The 26,712-nt window shown below is 41.8% G+C and overlaps 2 protein-coding genes and 1 pseudogene across 3 annotated transcripts in view; 2 read left to right on the top strand and 1 right to left on the bottom strand.

Annotated features, from left to right (window-relative positions):
- The first annotated feature begins 3,261 nt into the window (after positions 1-3,261).
- LOC110510492 (zinc finger protein 271) lies at positions 3,262-15,248 on the top strand. The gene is made up of 2 exons (XM_021591865.2): positions 3,262-3,423; positions 11,695-15,248. Exon 2 carries the CDS (start codon positions 11,795-11,797, stop codon positions 13,985-13,987), a length of 2,193 nt encoding a protein of 730 aa, XP_021447540.2. The 5' UTR covers positions 3,262-3,423; positions 11,695-11,794; the 3' UTR covers positions 13,988-15,248.
- Positions 15,249-20,380: 5,132 nt separating this feature from the next.
- LOC110510454 overlaps positions 20,381-26,712 on the top strand; it is a 52,884-nt gene continuing 46,552 nt past the window's right edge. The window contains exon 1 of one of the 2 annotated variants that reach the window (XM_036975385.1): positions 20,381-20,605. The gene's annotated coding sequence lies outside the window, so the exon portion shown is untranslated. The remainder of the gene's footprint in view (positions 20,606-26,712) is intronic. The other variant, XM_021591752.2, reaches the window with a different exon arrangement.
- LOC110510707 lies at positions 23,847-25,966 on the bottom strand (annotated as a pseudogene).

Here is a 26,712-nt window from a genome sequence, read left to right as displayed (position 1 = left end):
CTGAAGGCATGACCGTCTCTGCCACATGGTGGCAGCAAAGCTCTGTCACAGTTAGATTAAATGGAAATGTAATTTTGAAAATAAATCTTCCGCCTTGTGTCAAAAATCCCTCCCTATCTATTTAGGATTATCCCTGACATGTTTTTTAATTTACATATTGTATATCAATTCATACTGTATTGCTTTGACCTGTCCAATGGTATTAGATCAATGATGGAGGAAGCAATTAACAATTTGATTCCCCCTCTCATTTCAACTGGGGTTAAACCTTTTTTTCCAACCATTTCTAGGCCAATTGAACTTCGTGCATTTGTAGCTTTAGAACAGTAAATGTTTTCATGATGATGATCATCATCATCATCACCACCACCACATCATCAACACCTTAATCATAACTGAATTTAACTTGACATTATCAACTCTTTAATCCTTTCACATTTGTAGAAGTTCAACTTGCTACAGGCAAAATATGATGGTGTCCTTCAAGGTAGACTGTTTTTATAACTTCAGTCAACCTAGCTATATTTCTGCTTCAGTAGGGTTAAGGCTATAACTGATATTTTGGCAACAATGTATAGAATAGAATAGTGGTCAGCCCAGCCACAGTGTACGAGTCTACAAGACAGACTGGTAAAATAATAGCTTATGGAGTGGTCATGAGGTGGGGGTAAGATGGCGGACAGGAAAACGTTTAGAAAAGTGGAACATATACTACAAAAGTATGTGGACACCTGCTCGTCGAACATCTCATTCCAAAATCATGGGCATTATTTTGGAGTTGGTCCCCCCTTTCCTGCTATAACAGCCTCCACTCATCTGGGAAGGCTTTCCACTAGATGTTGAAACATTGCTGCAGGGACTTTTTTCCTTTCAGCCACAAGAGCATTAGTTAAATTGGGCACTGATGTTGGGGATTGGACCTGGTTTCCAAATCATCCCAAAGGTGTTTGAAGTGGTTGAGGTCAGGGCTCTGTGCCGGACAGTCTTTGTTCTTCCACACCGACCTCGACAAACCATTTCTGCATGGACCTTGCTTTGTGCTGAAACAGGAAAGGGCCTTCCCCAAACTGTTGCCACAAAGTTGGAAGCACAGAATCGTCTAAAATGTCTATATATGCTGTAGCATTAAGATTTCCCTCATAGCCCAAACTATGAAAAACAGCCCCAGACCATTATTTCTCCACCACCAAAATTTACAGTTGGCACTATCTATTCGGGCAGGTAGCGTTCTCCTGGCAGCCCAGATTTGTCCATTGGACTGCCAGACGGGGAAGAGTTATTCATCACTGCAGAGAATGCATTGCTACTGCTCCAGAGTCCAATGGTGGCGAGCTTTACACAACTCCAGCCGACGCTTGGCATTGCGCATGGTGATATTAGGCTTGTGTGCAGATTTTCGGCCATGGAAACACATTTAATGAAGCTCCCGACAAACAGTTATTGTGCTGATGTTGCTTCCAGAGCCAGTTTAGAAGTCTGTAGTGAGTGTTTAACTGAGGACAGACAATGTTTACACGTTACACTTCAGCACTCAGCAGTCCCGTTCTGTGAGATTGTTTGGCCTACCACTTCGCAGCTAAGCCGTTGTTGCTCCTAGACGTTTCAACTTCACAATAACAGCACTTACAGTTAACAGGGGCAGAAATTTGACAAACTGACTTGTTGGAAAGGTGGCATACTATGATTGTGCCATGTTGAAAGTCACTAAGGCCATTCTACTGCCAATGTTTGTCTATTGAGATTGCATGACAGTGTGCTCGATTTAATATACTTGCCAGCAACGGGTGTGGCTGAAATAGCAGAATCTACTCATTTCAAGGGGTGTCCACAGACTTTTGTATATATACAGTAGTGTATTATGAGTAAATTTGGAATGGGGACAAGCACAAGCCATCTGGAAGATCTGATGAAGGAGAATATGGCGGTCAGGGAAAGAAGGAGAAAAGTGGAACATGTTTTGAATGAACATGGAAAGGTGGATCACACAGAACTTTTGGAAGAGCTACAGAAGGAAATTGAATCTGACCAGTGTGAGGATTAATTAACTGCGGTGGCAGGTGTGGTGAGGAGCGTAAAGTTTGATCCTCATCGTGATTATGACAAAGAAGATTCTGGCCCAGTGGGAGTGATATTTTTGGAGAGAATGGATCCTTGCCTTCTGGCAGATCAATATGTGGTGTCAGGTTGGGTGGTAAAGAGGTTGGGGAATGTTGGGTCGGTTTAAGTGACTCACAGTGGAATCGTGCACATTTTTTGCGTTCCTGCCTTCTAGAGGGAGCGTGCGATCCGCACCACACGACTGGGTACAAGAACTGTGACTTGTTTTCGTCTCTGGAACAGGGCACCGTTAAAAAGAGTGATAACTGGAGTGGCGTTAAGTATTAAGTGGATCAACTGGCGATGAAGATTTGTTTGGTGCGACACAGACCCGGTGGATAACTGGTGAAACAAAGAAGACACTGTCTGTACTTCTGAGTTTTGATGCAGAGGTTGGATGTGTCAGTTATCCCGTGTTAGCTTTTGTCCTAAATCCATTACAGTGTTTTAGGTGTCAAGCTTATGGTCATGTGGCAGCAGTGTGTAGGAGGGAGATTCCTCGATGTGCAAAGAGTGCAGGAGGACATGAGACAAAGGAATCTGTAGTATCGGTGGAAAAAGTTGTGTGTGTAAACTGTAGAGGTACCAATGGTGCTGGAGATCAGAGGTGCCCGGTGAGAGAAAGGCAGTTTGAGATTTCCAGCATCAGAGTAGTGCAGGTGTTATATGCTGAGGCTGTGAAGAGAGTAATAGAGGAAGATGGATCCATGTGAGTAGGCTGAGGCCAATAGAGAGTGATAGGAATTACATGTGCTTCAGTAAGGTAGATTTTTTGGGGCATTCATGGCTATGGTTGTCAATTGTACCGCAGGAATGGAATGTAAATTAAAGAGGATAGATGTTCTGGTGGCAGCTGATGAGAAGCACTTAGGTGTACAAGATTTTACTGCAGAAGAGTCACAGATGTTTTGAACGATAGTGTCCTGTCCTCCCAGGCTGCTGGCCCCCATGTAGGATCAGATAGGGCCAATGTAGTGGAATAGTGGTGAGGTTTTAATGAGTACAGGGTTAGTTGGTAGGGCAATTTTTCACAAAGATAATACATTCATACTATAAAATAGAAGGGTGATACACAGCCAATACAGGTGGCGGCATTCACCTATAATATTTGTTTGCGGACCGCCTTAATACAAAAGAAAAAGAAGAAGACTAGCCGATGGTCTCCGCCCCTTTCTCCTCCCCTGATTCTTATAATTACTATATAGAAAAAATGGGGCTAACTAGCGGGGAACTGGGTGGATACAACACGATTCACAATGTAACATAAGTGGAGCGATATAAAGAATGGGCAGAGAAAGTCTAACCTAATCGGACTTTAGAAATGTGGTAAGTACATTCCAGAGTTCGATCCGATACAAGTTATACCTAACCTTGCTAGCTAGCTTCATGGACGGTCAGATAGGCCTCGCGCAATCTACGCTAGCTAACGTAGTAGTCGCGGTGGCATCATTGCGCAAACAAAAGCGAAGAATTGAGCTAGCTATCTTGCTGTTGTCACCTGGTTGTCTCCTTACAAGCCAGATACAATGCATTTCACACACATGTTCGCATTTCGTTTAAATACATTGTTTTTTTCTCTCTAACAACGTAGTTAGCTAAATAACTTTTGTAGAGTTGGAGGCGAGCAGCAGCCCGACATTTTGTTGGTATCAAGACAGCTGTCACGATGCTTTAACTCTGGCTCTACACATGCAGAGAATCGCTAACTGACTATGTGGCCATTGGCCAGACTGTCATAAGGGTATCTAGTGAACTTATTTCATATATACAAAAATATATCTGGGCATACAGGGTTGTGAAATGTATCTAGCTAGCTATCTAACCCCGTTTAGATAAGAATACAGTTCATGTAGCTACGCAACTTATTCAAAATGGACACTTCTAGTGTATTTTTGAGTATGGATAGCTAGCTAGCTGATTACATGTTTTTAAAAATGATCAGCGTTTTCAACTGTTACTGACTTATTTTTCATAACTGTACAAACTACATAACTGTTCTCATGAACTGTAAAGTTAGCTATTTGGTAGAACCTGACCGATATGAGATGTTTGGATCTGCTTTTAGTTTGTAAATGTTCATGATAACCAATACATCTGCCAACATTTATATTATTATAGCTGGAATAAAAAATAATAATAATCTGTATGGATTGTGTTTAAAACAGCTCTACAAGGGTACCTCAGAAAGCTGATTTCATTATTTTTTTTTTAGGAAAGAACATTCAATGTAAGCACCAGAAAACCAAAACTTTTATTGGTGGCGGGGGTGTTTATTCAAGGGAAAGGAGGATAAACTGCAGAGATTGCAGCAAAAAAATGTGTCTCTGAAGACTGAGCTGCATCATGCTAGCCAGTTGGAAAACAATGAACTTGACAAGTTTTCTATGTTTTGTTATTTAGATATGTTTTCATTGAGTGTAGGGCTGTAGACACTAAATTCTGGTAGTTGTCAATTGAAAGGAGAAACTTAAATGAGCACGGTTACGTGCACACACTACGATTATCGTGGATAGTCAGATTAACATAATAGTTTGTTTTAAAACAATACATTTCTCAAATCCTGTTTACATGGACACTGAAATCAGGCTACCTGATGGGACTTAAATAAATGCAGAAATTGATAATAAAAAGAAACGTCCCAGCAGCGTGACAGTGTTCATGTTTGCAAAGCCTATTTGATTCGGATCAAATACACAGCCGGAAAGCCGATTTGTTAGCTGTTTACGTGTCCTAATAAATCGAAAGATTGCTCAGAAAACCAAGTGTTTTATTTGGTGCATGCTTACTTGGATTTTGACTGTACGCCGATTAAGATAAGCAGATACGTTTCGAGTTAGGTCAGGGGTTATGGGTAGGATTTAGCGTAGGGATGTCCCAAGGATACCAGGTGGCACTAATCCTCAGTGAACAGTGTCAAGTACTCTCACACAGCTAGTTAGCTGACTAGCACTCGTCATGGAAATGGGGGTGGTGAAACGTGAATATGAACCAGTCTCTGACAAGTGTCAGCCCATATATTAAAACTTAGCTACGACACGCTACTTTGTAACATGCTATATCGTTTGTACCTATGAAAACATTTGAATGACAGAGCTTGAGGAATACCCTTCGCAAAGATGAAATACAGTGCATTCGGAAAGTTTTCAGACCCCTTCCCTTTTCCATATTTTGTTACGTTACAACTAGAGGTCGACCGATTACGATTTTTCAACGGCGATACCTATTATTGGAGGACCAAAAAAAGCCAATACCGATTAATCGGCCGATTTGTTTTATTTATTTGTAATAATGACAATTACAACAATACTGAATGAACACTTATTTTAACATAATATAATGCATCAATAAAATAAATTTAGCCTCAAATAAATAATGAAACCTGTTCAATTTGGTTTAAGTAATGCAAAAACAGTGTTGGAGAAGAAAGTAAAAGTGCAATATGTGCCATGTAAGAAAGCTAACGTTTAAGTTCCTTGCTCAGAATATGAGAACATGAAAGATGGTGGTTCCTTTTAACATGAGTCTTCAATATTCCCAGGTAAGAAGTTTTAGGATGTAGTTATTATAGGAATTATAGGACTATTTCTCTCTATACGATTTGTATTTCACATACCTTTGACCATTGGATGTTCTTATAGGCACTTTAATATTGCCAGTGTAACAGTATAGCTTCCATCCCTCTCCTCGCCGCTTCCTGGGCTCGAACCAGGATCACATAGACAACAGCCACCCTCGAAGCAGCGTTACCCATGCAGAGCAAGGGGAACAACCACTCCAAGTCTGAGCGAGTGATGTTTGAAACGCTATTAGTGCGCACCCTGCTAACTAGCTAGCCATTTCACATCGGTTACACCAGCCTAATCTCGGGAGTTGATAGGCTTGAAGTCATAAACAGCGCAATGCTTGAAGCATTGCGAAGAGCTGCTGGCAAAACGCACAAAAGTGCTGTTTGAATGAATGCTGGTGCCTACCATCGCTCAGTCAGATTGCTCTATCAAATCATAGACTTAATTATAACATAGTAACACACAGAAATACGAGCCTTAGGTCATTAATATGGTTGAATCCGGAAACTATCATTTCGAAAACAAAACGTTTATTATTTCAGTGAAATATGGAACTGTTCCGTATTTTATCTAATGGATGGCATCCCTAAGTCTAAATATTGCTGTTACATTGCACAACCTTCAATGTTAAGTCATAATTACGTAAAATTCTGGCAAATTAGTTCGCAATGAGCCAGGCAGCCCAAACTGTTGCATATACCCTGAGTCTGTGTGCAATAAACGCAAGAGAAGTGACACAATTTCACCTGGTTAATATGGCCTGCTTTTAGCTAAAAATATATACTTCTGTGTATACTTCTGTGTATTAATTTAAAAAAAGACATTGATGTTTATGGTTAGGTACACGTTGGAGCAACGACAGTCCTTTTTCTCAAATACGCACTGCACCGATTATATGCAACACAGGACACGCTAGATACATTTGTAATATCATCAACCATGTGTAGTTATAACTAGTGATTAAGATTTATGTTTTTTACAAGATAAGTTTAATGCTAGCTAGCAACTTACCTTGGCTTCTTACTGCATTTGCATAACAGGCAGGCTCCTCGTGGAGTGCAATGTAATCAGGTGGTTAGAGCGTTGGACTAGTTAACGGTAAGGTTGCAAGATTGAATCCCTGAGCTGACAAGGTAAACATCTGTTCTGCCCCTGAACAAGGCAGTTAACCCACCGTTCCTAGGCCGTCATTGAAAATAAGAACGTGTTTTTAACTGACTTGCCTAGTTAAATAACATTGTAAAAAAAATCGGCGTCCAAAAATACCTGTTTCCGATTGTTATGAAAACTTGAAATTGGCCCTAATTAATCGGCCATTCCGATTAATCGGTCGACCTCTAGTTACAACCTTATTCTAAAATGGATAAAAATGAAATATAAATCTACACACAATACCCCATAATGACAAAGAGAAAACAGGTTTTTATAAGTGTTTGCAAATTTAAAACAAAACAGATACCGTACATAAGTATTCAGACCCTTTACTATGTGACTCAAAATTGAGCTCAAGTGCATCCTGTTTCCATTGATCATCCTTGATGTTTCTACAACTTGATTGGAGGTGGCCAAGAACCCGATGGTCACTGAGAGAGCTCCCGAGTTCCTCTTGGAGATGGTTGTCCTTCTGGAAGGTTCTCTCATCTCTGCAGCACTCCACCAATCAGGCCTTCATGGTAGAGTGGCCAGACGGAAGCCACTCCTCAGTAAAAGGCACATGACAGCCCGCTTGGAGCCCGTTTGCATAAAGGCACCTAAAGGACTCTCAGACCATGAGAAACAAGATTCTCTGGTCAGATGAAACCAAGATTGAACTATTTGGCCTGAATGCCAAGTGTCACGTCTGGAGGAAACCTGGCATCATCCCTACGGTGAAGCGTGGTGGTGGTGGTGGTGGCGGCAGCATGTTTTGGGGATGTTTTTCAGCAGTGGGGACTGGGAGACTAGTCAGGCTTGAGGCAAAAATCCCCAAATACCGGTGTGCCGCGCTTGAGGCATCATACCCAAGAAGACTCGGGGCTGTAATCGCTGCCAAAGCTGCTTCAACAAAGTACTGAGTAAAGGGTCTGAATACTTACGTAAATGTGATATTTCAGTTTATTTTGAATACATTTGCCAACATTTCTAAACTTGTTTTTGCTTTGTATTTAGGGGGTATTGTGTGTAGATTGGGTGGGGAAAGTAACGTAAGACATTTTCGAATAAGGCTGTAACGTAACAAAATGTAGAAAAAGTCAAGGTCTGAATACTTTCCGAATGCACTGTATAACACACCAGTTTTCATGGGCTTCACTAAAGGTCTGTGAGGTTACCAGAGTTTAACGTTCTCAGAACGGCACTTGCTTTACATCCATTGTTTGTCACGATACCCAACACCCTTCCATGGCACTTCAAGTAACAGTATATGGCCGGTGTGCATTTTGGCACTTTACTGAGCTGGCAAGCTTCTATCTATTCAGCACTCACCGTAGACGCAGTAACAGTAGGTTTACAGTAGTTCACTCTCCTCTCTGACAGGTTTAGTTGCGTTGGGTGATATTGTCCAGTCTTGCTGTAATGCATTAAGGCAAGTTAAAAGTGTTTAAATAAAGACTAATGGTATAAAAAAAATTGGGGCTAAAACGGTGCCCAAAAATACCGATTTCCGATTGTTATGTAAAGAGCTCCCTCTTCAGGGTAAATAATTAAATGCAAGAATAAGTCAAATTCTATGAAGAACTAGGTGTTTTAACGGTTTATGCTTGTTTTGCTTAGGACCTTACGCTGATTTAAGATAATCAGAGGAAAGTGTTTACATGAGTAATGCAGAACTCTTGAGTATTACCATAATCAGTTTAAAATTAAGTTATTAGTAGTTCCGGGATGATACCAGTATCGCAATACTCATTAGTAACGTGGCAAGGAAACGCACACAAAGCATATTTAATTTCTTTAGGAAATCAGCCCTAGTGTTGGAAACAAGCATGATTATGTTGTCATTGAGTCACATTTATTTATTTATTTTCCAAGCTATAGCACACAATATTTCACATACATCAGGTTTTTAAAGGACCAAAGAGTTTGGTCTGCTTCGTGTCTTCATTTTTGCCATGGAAAAAATATTGTAGTAGTGGTATCGTCACAGCCCTAATTATTAGTGTGCATGTAAACGTACTCCATGGTTCTCCTCACTTTTGTCAAGTGATTCTTATGAAATTTAGTTGGTTAGCTAATTTGAATATGTCTCAGACACAAATAGGCCTATGGGAAGCTGCATTTTCCTCAGAGTAGTTACTATATATGCATTGGTAATCTGTCATTGCTAACATCTTCCATCTGTAAAAATATGATCTGCATTATTCCTAGAGCGGGTACTAAGCTAAAATGATTGTACTTGTATGCAATAAAGCCCAGACATTTTAACGTAGCCTAATGTCTGGAAACCGCATGTTGCTGTGCTCCACTCTAATAGTTTAGCTAGGCCAATTGTGGAACTTTAACAATGTAACAAATATATTTTTTGGGAAAACAGCCAGGCACCAAGCTGCTAGCTATGTAGTGTGAGAGATGGTCTATGAAAATTAGAGGTCGACCGACTATGATTTTTCAACGCCGATACTGATTATCAGCCGTTATTTATTTATTTGCAATAATGATAATTACAATACTGAATGAACACTTATTTTAACTTACTATAATACATAAATAAAATCAATTTAGCCTAAAATAAATAATGAAACATGTTCAATTTGGTTTAAATAATGCAAAAACAAAATGTTGGAGAAGTAAAAGTGCAATATGTGCCATGTTAAAGCTAACGTTTAAGTTCCTTGCTCAGAACATGAGAACATATGAAAGTTGGTGGTTCCTTTTAACATGAGACTTCAATATTCCAAGGTAAGAGGTTTTAGGTTGTAGTTAATATAGTATTTATAGGACTTTCTCTCTGTACCATTTGTATTTCATATACCTTTGACTATTGGATGTTCTTATAGGCACTATAGTATTGCCGGTGTAACAGTATAGCTTCCGTCCCTCTCCTCATCCCTACCTGGGCTCGAACCAGGAACACATCGACAACAGCCACCCTCGAAGCAGTGCTACCCATGCAGAGCAAGGGGAACAACCACTCCAAGTCCCAGAGCGAGTGACGTTTGAAACGATATTCGTGCCCACCCCGCTAACTAGCCAGCCATTTCACATCGGTTACACCAGCCATTAGGCTGATAGGCTTGAAGTCATAAACAGCGCTGTGCTTGCGAAGAGCTGCTGGCAAAACGCACTAAAGTGCGTTTTGAATTAATGCTTACGAGCCTACTGCTGCCTACCATCGCCCATTGCTCTATCAAATCATAGACTTAATTATAACATAGTAACACACAGAAATACGAGCCTTAGGTCATTAATATGATTGAATCCGGAAACTATAATTTTGAAAACAAAACGTTTATTATTTCAGTGAAATATGGAACCGTTCCGTATTTTATCTAACGGATGGCATCCCTAAGTCTAAATATTGCTGTTACATTGCGCAACCTTCAATGTTAAGTCATAATTACATAAAATTCTGGCAAATTAGTTCGCAATGAGCCAGGCAGCCCAAACTGTTGCATGTACCCTGAGTCTGACACAATTTCACCTGGTTAATATGGCCTGCTTTCTGTGTATACTTCTGTGTATTGATTTTAAAAAAGACATTGATGTTTATGGTTAGGTACACGTTGGAGCAACGACAGTCCTTTTTCTCAAATACGCACTGCAACAATTTATATGCAACGCAGGACACGCTAGATACATTTGTAATATCATCAACCATTTGTAGTTATAACTAGTGATTATGATTTATGTTTTTTACAAGATAAGTTTAATGCTAGCTAGCAACTTACCTTGGCTTCTACTGCATTCGCGTAACAGGCAGTCTCCTTGTGGAGTGCAATGAGATGCAGGTAGTTATAGCGTTGGACCAGTAAACTGTAAGGTTGCAAGATTAGATCCCCCGAGTTGATAAGGTGAAAATCTGTCGTTCTGGCAGTTAACCCACCAAGGCAGTTAACCCACTGTTCCTAGGCTGTTATTGAAAATAATGTGTTCACTGACTTGCCTCGTTAAATAAAGACTAAAGGTATAAAAAAAATTGGGGCTAAAACGGTGCCCAAAAATACCAATTTCCGATTGTTATGAAAACTTGACATCGGCCCTAATTAATCGGCCATTCTAATTTAATCGGTCGACCTCTAATGGAAATATCTCGAAGTGAACGATAGAAGTGATGTGACATGCAGCCAAAATGGATGCGCACATTTGCCACACTCAAGAGACACGAATGTTGTCATGGACCTGCTGATTTTTTTTTTTACTCTGTGTAAGCTGTAAGTGTCCCATATACCTCACTGTAAAGCCGCCTTGAAGGCGCTGTAAAGCACGAGTCTAAATGCTTAGAAGATTGAGGGTGCGCGTACCATTCACTTTTGTCATGGGGAAACCCGTTGGATGACGTTTTTTTTACTACAAAAAGTGGACTTTCATGTTTTGCATCAGACTGGGTTAAAAAAGAGCATAATTTTAATCATTAGCATGTCCATTTCCTACCCATCTCTGAAATGTGTTTGATAGTTACTGTCACATAAAACTTGATCACTCATCAACCCTTACTGGGTGTGGCGAAAGCTTCTCAAAATGGTTGACCTGAGGGTATTGGAAGCAAAGTAAGGTTTCGATCAAGGTAACTGTTTGGCTGCTCTTTTTTAGGCTGTTTTGATAATAGGAGGAGCTAGTATCTGGACAATACAGGTGTCAATTGTCTCCATCTAATTTGAATGAGACTGAATTAATTTGTTTCAAAAGGTGTCAGCCTTTTTAACAGAATTGAAAGCTGATATAGGAGAGGCTTTGCAGCGCAGGAGAGGCTTTGCAGCGCAGGAGAGGCTTGGAAATTTGTAGCATCCAATCATTTTTGTTCCTACTCATGGTGTTGTAATAAAACTGTTATAGTTAGTCAGGACCAGCACCTACACCATATGTTTGGTAAAGTAGTAACTTATTTTTTCTCTTTCAGTTGTTGACCAGACAAAGGAAGAGTTCTACAAAACAAGGTGCTCATGAAGAATGGAACTAACCATGTTTAACATTTAACTTTGATAATTGAATACACCCTAATGGATTACGTAAGCTCCGCTGAACCAGATGTTGATGCCTTCATCTGCACAGAATGTGGGGATGGCTTCAGGCGCTACCTTGACTTGGTTAAACACATTACTGTTCATGAACGACTCAGGACTCATGAACAAACAGATTCGTTTTCCCTTGACAGTTTACCCAATGGGTTTCAAGTTCCCCGTGAGTATGCTCTCCACGAAAATGGAACTTTCATAGTGGTTGACAGATCTGGACCATCAAACAACCCTTCTGTCAAGCAGCCATCTTCAACTCCTTCACCTTATCAGAATTCAAAGACCATTGTACTTACAACTAAGCCAGCCAAAACTGATCTACGCGTTAACACAGTATCTCACTCCCAGTGCCGCAGTGTCTCTCCTCTAAAACAGTACCGATGTGAAACATGTGGAAAATCGTTTAACAACCAGCTGAGTTTACAACACCATCAACAGTATCGGAATTTAGAGCAAGGTTATAAGTGCACCTTGTGTTGCAAGATCTTCACAGATAAAGAGAGGCTAAGGGAACATCTCCAAGAACATGCCCATGAAATATTTTACTGCTGTGGTCAGTGTGGAAAACGCTTTCTGAAACAAGAGACCCTGTATGCTCATCAAAAAGAGCAGCATGGATCGCTGGGGCTCAAACAAATGGGGAAGTCAGACAATGGTCAAGAGAACATAATACAGAAAACATATCCCTGTAAGAAGTGTAATCTGTGTTTTTTCTGGCTCTCCGACATGCAGAGCCACTTACTCAGTCATTCCAAAGACAAACCATTATCTGTGAACTCTTCATCCAAAATCGAGCAACAGTCTCAGAAAGATGAGCTATCACATACCATAGAGTACAGCGACAGCACCCCTACCGATGTGACCAAACAGTACAGCAGCGGCACCCCTACTACCGATGTGACCAAACAGTACAGCAGCGGCACCCCTACTACCGATGTGACCAAACAGTACAGCAGCGGCACCCCTACTACCGATGTGACCAAACAATACAGCAGCGGCACCCCTACTACCGATGTGACCAAACAATACAGCAGCGGCACCCCTACTACCGATGTGACCAAACAGTACAGCAGTGACGCAACTGTCGATGTGAAGACCCACAATGGCAAATCTGATTCCAAAACACCATCCTCTTTCAGACCATACCGCTGTGGTTTGTGTGGAGATCGCTTCCAGCAGTTAACAGACTTGAAGGAGCATCATCTTACCCATCAAACACAGGAAGAAATTGACAAGTTAAATAAGGATTCAGAGTCACAAAGAGTTGTAAAAAAGTGGCAAAGGTATACTCGCATTGAGTGCATCGTAACAAAAGCACCTGCAAGGAAGGGAGGAAGGCCCCCACTTTATAAAAAAGGCTCTGGGACAAAATTACATCCATGCAAGCACTGCCACCGTGTATTTAGTCACTCAAGTAGTCTGTCTCGGCACAATAGATCCCACAAGGGGACTCTTCACACTTGTGTTCTCTGTGGGAAACATTTTCCACAACGCTGTGATGTCCGGAGGCATATAGCCATGTATCACAAACCTGAATTAGAGAAGAAGCCAAGTCTTAAGTACTTGGCATTGCATTCTAAACCAGATGGTGGTTCCCAATTGAATTCTGATGTGTTGGAACAGAATGTGTCATCTAAAATAAAACCCAAGAAGTCTTTAGACAGTGTTGTTGCAGAATTGGACAGTGACAATGGTGAAGATCAGCAAACCACATCTACTGGAGAAGTGTCCGCTGCTCCTAAGGTACGGAGGAACTACAAGTGTGACCAATGTGGGAAAAAGTTTGGGTTGCTGTGTGTGTACCAACGGCATTTGCGGTACCACAAAAGGGAACCAGGTAGTGAAATAGTTAAGTGCCCTCACTGTCCAAGTTGCTTCCGGAGTTCTTCTGCTCTAGGACGCCATCTTGAGATTCACCCAAGTCAGTCAAGGGGGGAAATGGACATGGAAGGACGGGCATCTCCCACTGCTGACTCCAATCCAGACCTGGACTCTGACCAAGACAATGTAAAGGATTTAGTGGGTCATGGGGACATTGACGATGTCAAGGGTGGGAATGGTGAAAAAATTGGTCCAGCAGAGGTGCTGTACGAATGCACTGAGTGTACAGAGACTTTTTCCTCCTTGCAGAAGTTTCTGAAGCACCAGAGTTCTCATGGGTCCGATAACCTTGGCTAATGGAAACTATGCATGGTATTTATATCCGGAGGTCCGAACCCTAACTTGAGATCAATGCACATACCACATTGTTGCACTGTTATGCAGACCTCAATTCATGATTTACGAAAGTCTGAGTTACGTGCACATCTCAAGTTAGGATTCTTGCCTTGATGATGGAGCAGTTTAACGAGTGTTTTTAAATTATAATTTATTTTAACAATGACTTGAGGAACTACAACCAGTATGGTTCTTGGGGTGGGTGGGTCATTCATTCTGAACCAGAGTAGGATGACATTGATGTAGCACTGCAGAGATTGAGATGGTGACTTAAGAACTGGGAATTACTGAGATTTTTTAATGTATTTTCTACAATCATGTGAATTTGAGGTTAGTTTTGTATCAATGTTTTAGATTGTTTTGGTTACTTCAGTTAAACCTTTGACAATACCCCTGGAAATGCCATGGGAATAATGCCTTAATATGCTCTTTATTGAAGCTAGTAGTCGAGCACAATTTGCTAAAGACCCATGGACCCATGCAAACCGTTAAGATGGTCTGCGGTAACAATGACTGTCCATTTTGTAAAGTAATTTGAAATGTTTTTTTTTTTTTTTTACATGTGCATTTCCATTGGGATTTCACTTTAAAAATATTTAAGATATGATTTATTTGCAATTGCCAAGCCTTTACATCCATGGTGTCTTTCTCAAGATCAGAAAATGTGTCAAGGTGAGATGTTCCCCAACTACCAGACCAGGAATGTTGGTATCATTTTGAAAGGCTTTCTCATGTATCATCTTTTCACTATATTGTGGCCATGTCTCTCAATTCGCAAACTGGTTCTGTTATCTAGATCCGTGGTTCCCAATGAGGGGTACTAGGACCTCTGGGAGTACTTAGCCTATCCACAGGGGGTACTTGAGAAGACTCATGAGACCATAGGCCTACTGTAAAATGCACATGAGGGGGTACTTCAGGGGTTGTCTGGGCAGAGCAAAATTCAGTTGGTGGTACAGTAACCGAAAAAGATTGGGAACCACTGCCCTCGATTTCTGCTGCCAGTCCTCCGGGTGGCCACGGATCTGTTAACGCATGATCATGTTTTTCCTTAGGACACGACAAGGTCCAGTGATTCCAATGCAAGCCACACGTAGCATTGTGATGTAAATTAGCCTTTTCAAATGGTACTGTTGCTTCCTTTACTGTCTTCCAAACAAATGCATTGGCCCTGATTTTAAATGTTACTTTAATGCCATTAAAGTTGAAAGAAATGTATTTTTTCCTAGAAATCAAAGATTGGCCTTTTTTAAATGACCCATCAGTCATGGTTTTCAACTAATGATGAATGTGATGTGGTGGAAATGTAATTTTTAGGTAGGCTATGTATTTTTCTGCCAGTGCTTTGTTGCCTACACACTGGAATGTTCATCCTACACAAGTTATTAGAGAAGCACCATGTCTAAGATCCATAGGATGATGGTTTATATCAATTATATACACTGCTCAAAAAAATAAAGGGAACACTAAAATAACACATCCTAGATATGAATGAATGAAATATTCTTATTAAATACTTTTCTTTACATAGTTGAATGTGCTGACAACAAAATCACACAAATTATCAATGGAAATGAAATGTATCAACCCATGGAGGTCTGGATTTGGAGTCACACTCAAAATTAAAGAGGAAAACCACACTACAGGCTGATCCAACTGTGATATGTCCTTAAAACAAGTCAAAATGAGGCTCCCTACAACGCCTGGGCATGCTCCTGATGAGGTGGCGGATGGTCTCCTGAGGGATCTCCTCCCAGACCTGGACTAAAGCATCCACCAACTCCTGGACAATCTGTGGTGCAATGGATGGAGCGAGACATGATGTCCCAGATGTGCTCTATTGGATTCAGGCCTGGGGAACAGGCGGGCCAGTCCATAGCATCAATGCCTTCCTCTTGCAGGAACTGCTGACACACTCCAGCCACATGAGGTCTAGCATTGTCTTGCATTAGGAAGAACCCAGGGCCAACCGCACCAGCATATGGTCTCACAAGGGGTCTGAGGATCTTATCTCGGTACCTAATGGCAGTCAGGCTACCTCTGGCGAGCACATGTGCGGCCCCCCAAAGAAATGCCACCCCACCGCCAAACCGGTCATGCTGGAGGATGTTGCAGGCAGCAGAACGTTCTCCACGGCGTCTCCAGACTCTGTCACGTCTGTCACATGCTCAGTGTGAACCTGCTTTCATCTGTAAAGAGCACAGGGCGACAGTGGCGAATTTGCCAAACTTGGTGTTCTCTGGCAAATGCCAAACGTCCTGCACGGTGTTGGGCTGTAAGCACAACCCCCACCTGTGGACGTCGGGCCCTCATACCACCCTCATGGAGTCTGTTTCTGACCGTTTGAGCAGACACATGCACATTTGTGGCCTGCTGGAGGTCATTTTGCAGGGCTCTGGCAGTGCTCCTTGCACAAAGGCGGAGGTAGCGGTCCTGCTGCTGGGTTGTTGCCCTCCTACGGCCTCCTCCACGTCTCCTGATGTACTGGCCTGTCTCCTGGTAGCGCCTCCATGCTCTGGACACTATGCTGACAGACACATCAAACCTTCTTGCCACAGCTCACATTGATGTTCCATCCTGGATGAGCTGCACTACCTGAGCCACTTGTGTGGGTTGTAGACTCCGTCTCATGCTACCACTAGAGTGAAAGCACCGCCAGCATTCAAAGGTGACCAAAACATCAGCCAGGAAGCATAGGAACTGAGAAGTGGTCTGTGGTCCCCACCTGCAGAACCACTCCTTTTATTGGGGGTGTCTTGCTAATTGCCTATAATTTCCACCTGTTGTCTATTCCATTTGCACAACAGCATGTGAAATTTATTGTCAATCAGTGTTGCTTCCTAAGTGGACAGTTTGATTTCACAGAAGTGTGATTGACTTGGAGTTACATTGTGTTGTTTAAGTGTTCCCTTTATATTTTTGAGCATTGTATAAGATAGGATGTAGTCTCTCGACTATAAAGAAACATGGCGGGTTCAGACTTCTAAATGGATCTGTGTTGAACACAAGCAATTCAGTAGATCAGACTTGTTCAGAATCATGTAGCCAGAAGGATAGAGGTGTCTTTGGGGGGGAAAGGAAAATTGCCTCTTTATGACCAGCGTGATCTTGTTCCAGAAACTTCTGCCCAAATGCTTAGTCTGGTGGATCAACGAGTCAAACTTGGCCTTTGTTAGCCAATACAGAAAGACCGGGAGAAACTACCAGTGCAAAGGCATTGATTGGTTAAATCTGCTTAATCTACCAGCCAATCATCTTCCACAAACACTTCCCCATAACCTCGCAGTCGTGTGATTTGCTCAAATTAAATGATGACAAATACTTTACTCAAGTCACTGAACCGTTCAAATCCCAGGCTTAGATGCACTTTGCGCAATATCCTGGGGACAAGGTTATGAAAAGCGTCACTGTCCTTTGCACTGGTCACTCCTATTGTGCCTGTCCTTCACCTGGCAGGTCTCCCTAGGGCTGCTTCCCGATTCCTGACCCTTTTCCCAGAAGTGGGCACTGCCGTCTATACAATGGAAACTAATGCTTACACTAATCCAATGTCTTGAAGGAGCATGAGCAAGTGCACACTTTGGTGAGAAAGGTAGAGGATCGGACAGTATCCAATGGCCCAATCCAAAATCGACCATTAGACCCTGCCTCCAATGCACTTTTGGTGATTTGAAAGGTGTTCGCAACATTGTGAAACTTCTACCTAGCCCATCGGTGAGCAAGTGGAGCTATTGCCATATTGCTTACACCTGTCAAATCCTACAAATCCCCACAAGTGCGTAGGGGTCGATTTGGGATTGGGACAATGTACGCATGATTTAGCTTGCTGGATGGGTGGAGTTCACACTTTACAATCACTTTACACCAAATGGAACGGTTCCAAAGGTGCATACTCAGTCAACAGGGTGTGCTCATCTTAAGTGCATTAAAGATCAATTTATTGGTTGTGTTCCCTGTTGACTGAGTATGCACTTTTGGAACCATTCCATTCTGAGCAGAGGAACGCGGCCATTGTTACCACAGCCGCGAAGGTCTGTGCCCATGACTCATTGACATACCGGATGAAATCAAGTCCTGAATGTCCTGTGCAAAGCAAGGGAAACAACAACTGCAACACTTGCATGATGGACTCTACTAGCTCACCACCAACTAGCTAGCGATTCCACATCGGCTACATAAGTGTCTATGTAAAGGATGTGTAAGTGAGCACCAATTTCTCCTGATTAGGCTTGCACAGAGGCTCAGACCTTTGCCTTACTAGCACACTTACTAGCCCTCCTGAAGTGTCTTACCAGTTGGAGGATTGCAAAAAAAAAATAGCTATTTGCTCGCAGAAATGGGGACACTTCAGGCTGAGAGTAATTTTCACACATGCCCATGTGCTACACTTGCCCATCAAACTTACTCAATAGTGACCCCAGTGCAACTATAGACCTGTGTCATGGCACCATTGTAAAGGACGAGTACCACTTTCTCCTGATTTGGCTCACACGAGGCTCAAACCCAGGATACCTGCCTTGCAAGCCCACGTGACCGCCCTCCTGAAGTGTCTTACCAGTTGGCGCCATGCAAAAAGCTAACTATTCGCTGGCGCAAGTGGGGACAGTTCAGGCTGAGGAATAAGTTTCACACACCCCCATGTGCTAAATCCACAAATTAGACTTTCACGTAAATCATTCATTAACGCCAATGGGAGACTTACAGAGACATTTGTTTTAAGGGTACGGATCTCAAGGCTGAGTAACCTTATTTACTTTTCTACAATCATTGGTTAGCTTGTATGAACTTTGAGACCTGTCTTTACACCGATAATCAATTGGTAGTGAGTCAAGAAAGAGTTGGGTTTTCTCCACATGATCAGTCAAAAGCACACTTCATTCCAAGAAGCTATGCTGATCACCATGGATGCACCCACTTTAACTTACTGTACCCAAATTCAATCAAGCGGTTTCATCCATATGATGGTGACAGTATGCTTGTAGGCCTGTATTTCATTTTTTTACTGATGTTACATTTATTTGTGTCATTGTCCCTCATGATGTCCAAACCCAAGGTACATGCTGACCTCCAGGTTAGAGCAAAAAAACAAATGTGGATAGCAGTTCTGCAGCACGATGGCCACCTACTGGTGACGTGATGCACTGTGCATTCTATGATTAGTATGAAAAGTGTATTTGTTACTTGCATTGAACACATCAGCTCCTCCCGTTTTACCTGCCTTGCGTTATTTGTCCAATAGACACATTCATCATTGAACCTCTTGCAGATCTCGCCTTGTTCATGAATATGTCCAATTTGTGGCCTTGTCAAACCAGCTTCTAAGGATAGATTGACTCAATAATTGTTTCCTCTTAAATCACCTGTAAATGGCATATTGGTTTGCAGAACCATACAGTCCAAACTATCTCAGGTCATACCGCTGGCTATTGTTTCATTGGAGTTACATATAGTATTACACAATTCCTATTGTTTATGCCATGTATTGCCCCTCAATTTGTATCTTAGGAAGAGAGTCTAGTTTTATTTACCAAACCCAATAGGCTTAGTTCTTAACTGGATTGATTTGACAGAAGAATGCTTTACATTAAGGGGTAGCTTAGTTGTTGGTTAAAGAGTGGTGTGTACAGGTCCTTGACAACCCATGATGTTCTCAACCCTTAATGTAGACTTTTTATCTTATCAATAGCACCATTCCAACCTATTGATTGGTTAAATATCATGGATTTGCAGTTGGTTTTGGGATAAACATACCCCAAAAGACAGTGAATAGCAGTAACTGGTCTATGGTAAGGTTCTTACATGTGGCCCAGGCTTGCTCATAGAAGACATGAGTGGTTTTCCTTTCTTTTTTGTACAAATTCTACTATATGCTTGAAATACTGTCCTTACTAGGACATGGCATGTAATTTTGGTATTTCACTTCACTGGTATGATGTAAAGTGGTGCTGTTGCTGGAGCCCATTAAAAAAAACAAAGCCACCATTTTGTCTCCAGTCCTTCTTGATTCTTGCAACCAAGATGGTGGCAACTAGGCAGAAGCAATCCAGGGCAGACCTAAAGCAGGGAAACTGCTGGTTGTTGTTCTGCTATGTAGACCAACCTAAGGGCTGCTCTGAAATTGAGGTGGGATTACACATTGGTTCTTAATAACAACATAAATGGGCAGAGCAACACAGGACAGCTGAGTCGTCGCCTGCTTTTGAGCGAACGGAGTCATGGCACTCTCCGCAGTAGCAGCCGTCGTCCTGCACGCATAGTGATCACACAGAAGCCTTGATGCACGCGGCAGGATGTGCGCAGAAGCTGTACTGCGCAGCCATAGAGCGTGTAGGGCGGGTACTTGCAAGGTTCTCCTTCCTTTTCATTGGTTCTAATAGCATAGAGTCATAAATGTTCCCGGGGTTCGGGCACATTGTGTGATTCGATAAAGAAAAAAACAAGAAAAAAATATATTTCTGAAAAACGACCAAATTATCAATATGTTCACGGAAATGTCTAGCTAGGTAGTAACCTAAAGCATCGTGGGACCGTAGATAACAACAGGAGTCAGGACGGCGGTACGCAATACTGCATTGCCTGGTGAGTGCGGTTCTGAATTGAGTTCTAGATTAGAACCATTGTAGTTTGTGGTAGTAGCTAGTTAGCTAGCCTGCCTGGAGGCAGTAGATGATAATTGCCAAGCGAACATAAGCACATTTTAAGCATTGCAAGGGATGTCACCCTTTCCACTGGCATGAAAACATTATTTCGAGTTATTTGGTTTGAGTGGTTAGTTAAATGCATGCTTCTTCAGACATTCTGCTTTCTGACGACCTGGCTGGGGCTTCACCCCTACCCACTGGGCATAGACCATACGTCAATTCAGCGTACATTCCACGTTGGTTGAACGTAATTTCACTGAAATTACGTGGAAACAACGTTGATTTAACCGGTGTGTGCCCAGTGGCAGTAGGTAATGTATAACGTTATTGTAGTTGCTAGTAAAAGTACATTAGCAATTCAATACAAACCTACCTGGGGTATATTCATTACGCCGATTCTGTTGCAAACCGTTTGAAACCGTTCACTCCAACTCAACATTTTTTAACTTCAGTTAAGCCCTCACGGTTCCTTTTGGTTCTTAAACGGTAAACTGTTAAAGTTGTAAGACGTAATGAAGACACCCCTGGATGGCACATTGACGTGACCTGTAACTAGCGAGGTAATTAAATGCAGAATATCATGCATAGTTTATGTTAACCGGCACTCAATTCCTTATTCCGTGTACTGTTAACCAGATAATAGCTAAATCAATTTACTTAGATCAAGTTTCACGTTTCCTCAATGTTTGTGAGGTAGAGCTAGGCATGGGTACATGTTGAACTTGCAACCCATGTAGGTAGATGTGTGATGGAAATGCTGCTACACTGGGATTATTGTAGTAAATTCCATTTATTTTTGGCAGTAGACAACCTCAACTGATTCTAGCCAAATTATATCTTATTTCTGCATGTAGAAAGCGGGAACATATTTTTGTTGTCACATACAGGGTAGGCCTAGTTACTACCCTGTTACTACCCCTAGTTACATTATTGATGTTATGATGCTAATGTAAGGAAATCAAACACTCCTGCCATTATAAAATTGTGTTTCTGAGTATGCAGTTTAACTCGCTTGATAAATAGTGCAGATATGTTCATGCTGCTTTTCTGCTTCAACACCCGTGTTTAACTAGTTGTATACACCTTGATGTTATACCAGGCGTATACACCCTGATCCATGTCAGAGTAGATACGTCGGTGCCATGGCCCAGTGGGACATGGGTGCCAACCTGCGTAGATGGAAACAAGTCTGAGCCTATTGGGTAAAAAATTGTCAAAGACCCCAGCCACCCCAGTCATAGACTCTTCTCTCTACTACTGCATGATGATGGCAAGCGGTACCCGGAGTGCCAAGTCTAGGACAAAAAGGCTTTTCAACAGTTTTTAACCCCACGCCATAAGACTCCTGAACAGGTAATCAAATGGCTACCCGGACTATTTGCATTGTGTGCCACCCCCCAACCCCTCTTTTTACGCTGCTGATACTCACTGTTTATCATATATGTATAGTCACTTTAACTATACATTCATGTACATACTACCTCAATTGGGCCGACCAACCAGTGCTCCCGCACATTGGCTAACCGGGCTATCTGTATTGTTTCCCACCCTCGAACCCCTCTTTTACGCAACTGCTACTCTGTTCATCATATATGTATAGTCACTTTAACCATATCTACATGCACAGACTACCTCAATCAGCCGGACTAACCGGTGTCTGTATGTAGCCTCGCTACTTTTATAGCCTCGCTACTGTATATAACCTGTCTTTTTACTGTTTTATTTCTTTACCTACCTATTGTCTACCTAATAACTTTTTGCACTATTGGTTAGAGCCTGTAAGTAAGCATGTTGTATTCAGCTCACGTGACACATAAACTTTGACTTGAGTTGGCTGGATGTCCTTTGGGTGGTAGACCATAATTGATACACACGGGAGAGTGTTGAGCGTGAAAAACCCAGCAGCGTTGCCGTTCTTGACCAACTCAAACCGGTGCGTCTGGCACCTACTACCATACCCTGTTCAAAGGCACTTAAATCTTTTGTCTTGCTCGTTCACCCAGTGGACTTCCATCTTATACTCAGTGGCGAATTTAGCATGTTTTTTTATTTTATTTTTATTTCACCTTTATTTAACCAGGTAGGCTAGTTGAGAACAAGTTCTCCTTTGCAACTGTGACCTGGCCAAGATAAAGCATAGCAGTGTGAACAGACAACACAGAGTTACACATGGAGTAAACAATTAACAAGTCAATAACACAGTAGAAAAAAAAGAGAGTCTATATACATTGTGTGCAAAAGGCATGAGGAGGTAGGCAAATAATTACAATTTTGCAGATTAACACTGGAGTGATAAATTATCAGATGGTCATGTACAGGTAGAGAGATATTGGTGTGCAAAAGAGAAGAAAAGTAAATAAATAAAAACAGTATGGGGATGAGGTAGGTAAAATTGGGTGGGGCACTTTTTTTCCTTCAATGCATGGCAGCATGCCAACAGTAAACAATACATTGCACTATAACGGTGACAAACGGTTCCCACAAACTGTTAGGGCCTACAGAAAGCTGTCCCAACACTGTACCACTGCAACACCTGACTATCAGCGGAGCCTTGTCTGGCAGCGAAACAGATAATTCAGCCTAATTTACTGCTTTAAAAAAAACAGCTAATATGGCTGACTTGCTTTTCTATTGACAACTGAGATGTACAAACCATGGCATAAGGGGACAACAAGCGGATAAGAGGCAATCCGTAATTGCGATTGTAAGACATTAACGTGCGAGCTAGGGCGGATGTAGTCAATGTAACTATTTGTTCAGCACTTTGAAATGTACAGCGACAGAATTCAGACCATGGACCTTTCTTACAGTGTTCTCCCTGTACACCAAGTCAGAGGTACAGGATAAATAAAGGGAGTTATAAGCAGACAATGAAAACTTACAATATTCAATGATGACTTTTCTCTAAAACCGGCTATAGGCTACATGTGCACCACCAAGTCAGAACAGTAGGTGGAATTACGAGTGGTGAATAAACCAAATTATTAGGGTGAGGCACCTGGGCTACTAACAGCTTACTACACAACATACACTTAGTATTACTTTTAGAGGTCGATCGATTATGATTTTTCAACACCGATACCAATTATTGGAGGACCAAAAAAGCAGATACCGATTAATCAGCCAATTAAAAAAAAAAAAAATTATATATATATATATATATATATATACACACACACACACACACATTTTTGTAATAATGACAATTTCAATACTGAGTGAACAATGAACACTTTTATTTTAACTTAATGTAATACATAAATAAAATCAAGTTAGTCTCATAACATGAGAACATATGTTAAAACGAACCACCAGCTTTCATGGGTCTTCAAATATTCCCAGTTAAGAAGTTTTAGGTTGTAGTGCAGAAAGCAGAGCTTGTCTGCATGGTCCCCTGTCAGTCTGCTCCTCCGCTTATCATAAATGATCCCCACCTCACTGAACACTCTCGCTTGGGACTGAAGAAGGTGGGGGACAGAGAAACTTCTTTGCCAGTGGAGCGAGTGATTGAAGTCTGTCCTCATTCTGCTTCCACCACTCCAAAGGCAAGTCGCTCTTTCTGTCAATGACGGGCTCTGTGAGGTAACGCTCCAACTCAATTTCAAAACTGCACTGGACTTCAGCCCTGCTCTCTTGGCTTCCAAAGATTCTAGCGTAGAGGCTGTCCACCAGACTGGGTGGCTGATCTACCTGGACTCTTTGCTCTTTTGCACCTGGATCTGGGTCCTCCTCTTCACTCGCCCCATCTTCTGTGGCTCTGGGATTTGGTTTCCTTAGTAGGTCAGACTCCTCCTTTAGCCACTCTTTTGTTTTCTCTAGTGCTGTCCCTGAGGTGAAGGCATAGCTCTTGTAATGTGGATCCAGGACAGTTGCCAGCACCAGGCACTTTGTCTCCTCGGCCTTGGAGAACCTCCTTGTCAGACTGTCCAACATGGTCTTCCGTAAAGTTTTGATGCCTTGAGTAGAAGAACCCTCCTGCTGTAGCATCAGCTTCAGCACCGACACACTGGGGATGATGCATACTGCTGTAGAGTTGGAGCGGCTCATCTCCAGTGTCACCTCCTCCATAGGTGCCAGAGTCTCAATTAGGTTAGAGACAATGTCCCATTGTGCAGCAGACAAACTGCTGATGTGTCCGTATTCACCTGCATACACATTCAATGCACGCCTCTGTTCAAACATCCTCTGCAGCATGTGTAGTGTTGAGTTCCAGCGAGTTTGAACTGCTTGTTGATCACGTGTTTGGGAAGGCCAGTACAGCTCTTCAACATGGCAATACTGTCTAGCACAGCTCTGACTGGATAGGCCATCATTGATTACAAGCTGTAGGGTGTGTGCACTGCAGTTGAAGTCTGGAAGCTCTGCCAGTCTCATACCTTTCACCATGTTTGCCCCACTGTCCCTGAGGACCAGCACTACACGTTCTGTGTGGATTTCCCAGTATTCCAACATGGTCAAAAACATCTCTCTGATGTAGTTTCATGTGTGTGATCCATTCATAGTCTTGAAATTCAGCACAACCTGCTTTCTTGTCCAAACATTGTCAATGAAATGTCCAGTAAGGCTCATCAGGGACTCTGTAATGCCTGACCAGCAGTCAGTTGTGAATGCGTGGAGCGTTGACTGGTGCCACCAGATTCTTCACTTTCATCACAACTCTTTTATGTGTTTTATCTTGCATTTCTGTGCTAAATCATTTTTCATCTGTACCGGAGTTCAGCAAGAGTAATCAGCCGCTGAAAACCAACGTCAGACACCACTGTGAATGGCTGGATGTCAGTGTCAATCATCTCAATAATTGCTACATCATCTTCTTGGCCCTTGGATCTTTGTCCTGCCATTTTGCTTGCTTATTAAAAAGTTGTAAGATTGTAGCCTGCGATGTGTCTGTATCACTTTTTCCTTGTGAAGAATTTGCGTTTGCTTTTTTCATCATTGCTTTCTTATGGGCTTTTGGATGGTTATTCTTTAAGGTGATACCACAGGTTTGTGGTATTTTTTGATTTAGCCGTTGCTGACCCCATGCGTACATCTTTATCACAAGTAAGACACCTTGCTTTCCCTGATGCCAATTCCATGTAATAGTCCCACACTTGTGCTCTGCTTTTCTCTGCCATCTGTAAACACACGCAGAGCTCTGAAGTGACAATGATACTGAAGAGTCTGCTTAGGAGACAAATACTCTCAACTGTTTGAATAAAAATAGAGTTTAAGTTACCTGTGATGAATGTTGAAAACAAAAACTCTAATTTCTATATGCAGGAAATCCTATTTTAATAATGGGAATGGTAAGAATTGACTACCAAAGTGCGAGTCATAATTCCCATGACACCTTCTAGCAAAATCTGAAAAGCGGTTCCTTCATTCATTTATTCCATAGGATATTTTTAGATTCACTTAAAATAAGGTCTGTGTTTCGTGTAGGCTTACACCACCATGCCAATTTTATAACTGTAGATATCCATAGGACAAGGTAACTCTGATCAATATTTGCTAAATATAAGCGAAGATCTTTTTTTTTTTTTTTTGTAGAGTGGATTTATGAAAATATCAATATCAACAAACGTTACCTAATCCTAGTGAGATTTACACGGGTATCAAAACGCCGAGGCGGTTTAAGCCTGAACGAAACACAGACCTTATTTGAAGTAGATCAAGACATTCTCTATTGAAGATATGAACGGTAAGGAACCCCTTTCAAGTTCAGCCCGCAAGTTATTACAGGAATTATAACATGTCGACTATTTTCTCTCTAAACCATATACCTTTGACTATTACGAGCCTGCTGCTGCCTACCACCCCTCAGTCAGACTGCTCTATCAAATATCAAATCATAGACTTAACCATAATAAACACACAGAAATACGAGCCTTCGGTCAAATCCGGAAACTATCACCTCAAACAAAACTTTTATTCCGTTCCGTATTTTATTTAACGGGTGGCATCCATGAGTCTAAATATTCCTGTTACATTGCACAACCTTCAATGTTATGTCATAATTACGTAAAATTCTGGCAAATTAGTTCGCAAAGAGCCAGGCGGCCC

The sequence above is a fragment of the Oncorhynchus mykiss genome, chromosome 3, assembly GCF_013265735.2.
Source record: "Oncorhynchus mykiss isolate Arlee chromosome 3, USDA_OmykA_1.1, whole genome shotgun sequence".
Lineage (NCBI taxonomy): Eukaryota > Metazoa > Chordata > Actinopteri > Salmoniformes > Salmonidae > Oncorhynchus > Oncorhynchus mykiss.
Note: the sequence above shows the minus strand (reverse complement) of the source record. Positions and strands in the feature narration are given on the sequence as shown.

Excerpts from the sequence above, each read along its gene's own strand:
- LOC110510492 (XM_021591865.2), top strand. The coding sequence starts at position 11,795 with ATGGATTACGTAAGCTCCGCTGAACCAGATGTTGATGCCTTCATCTGC.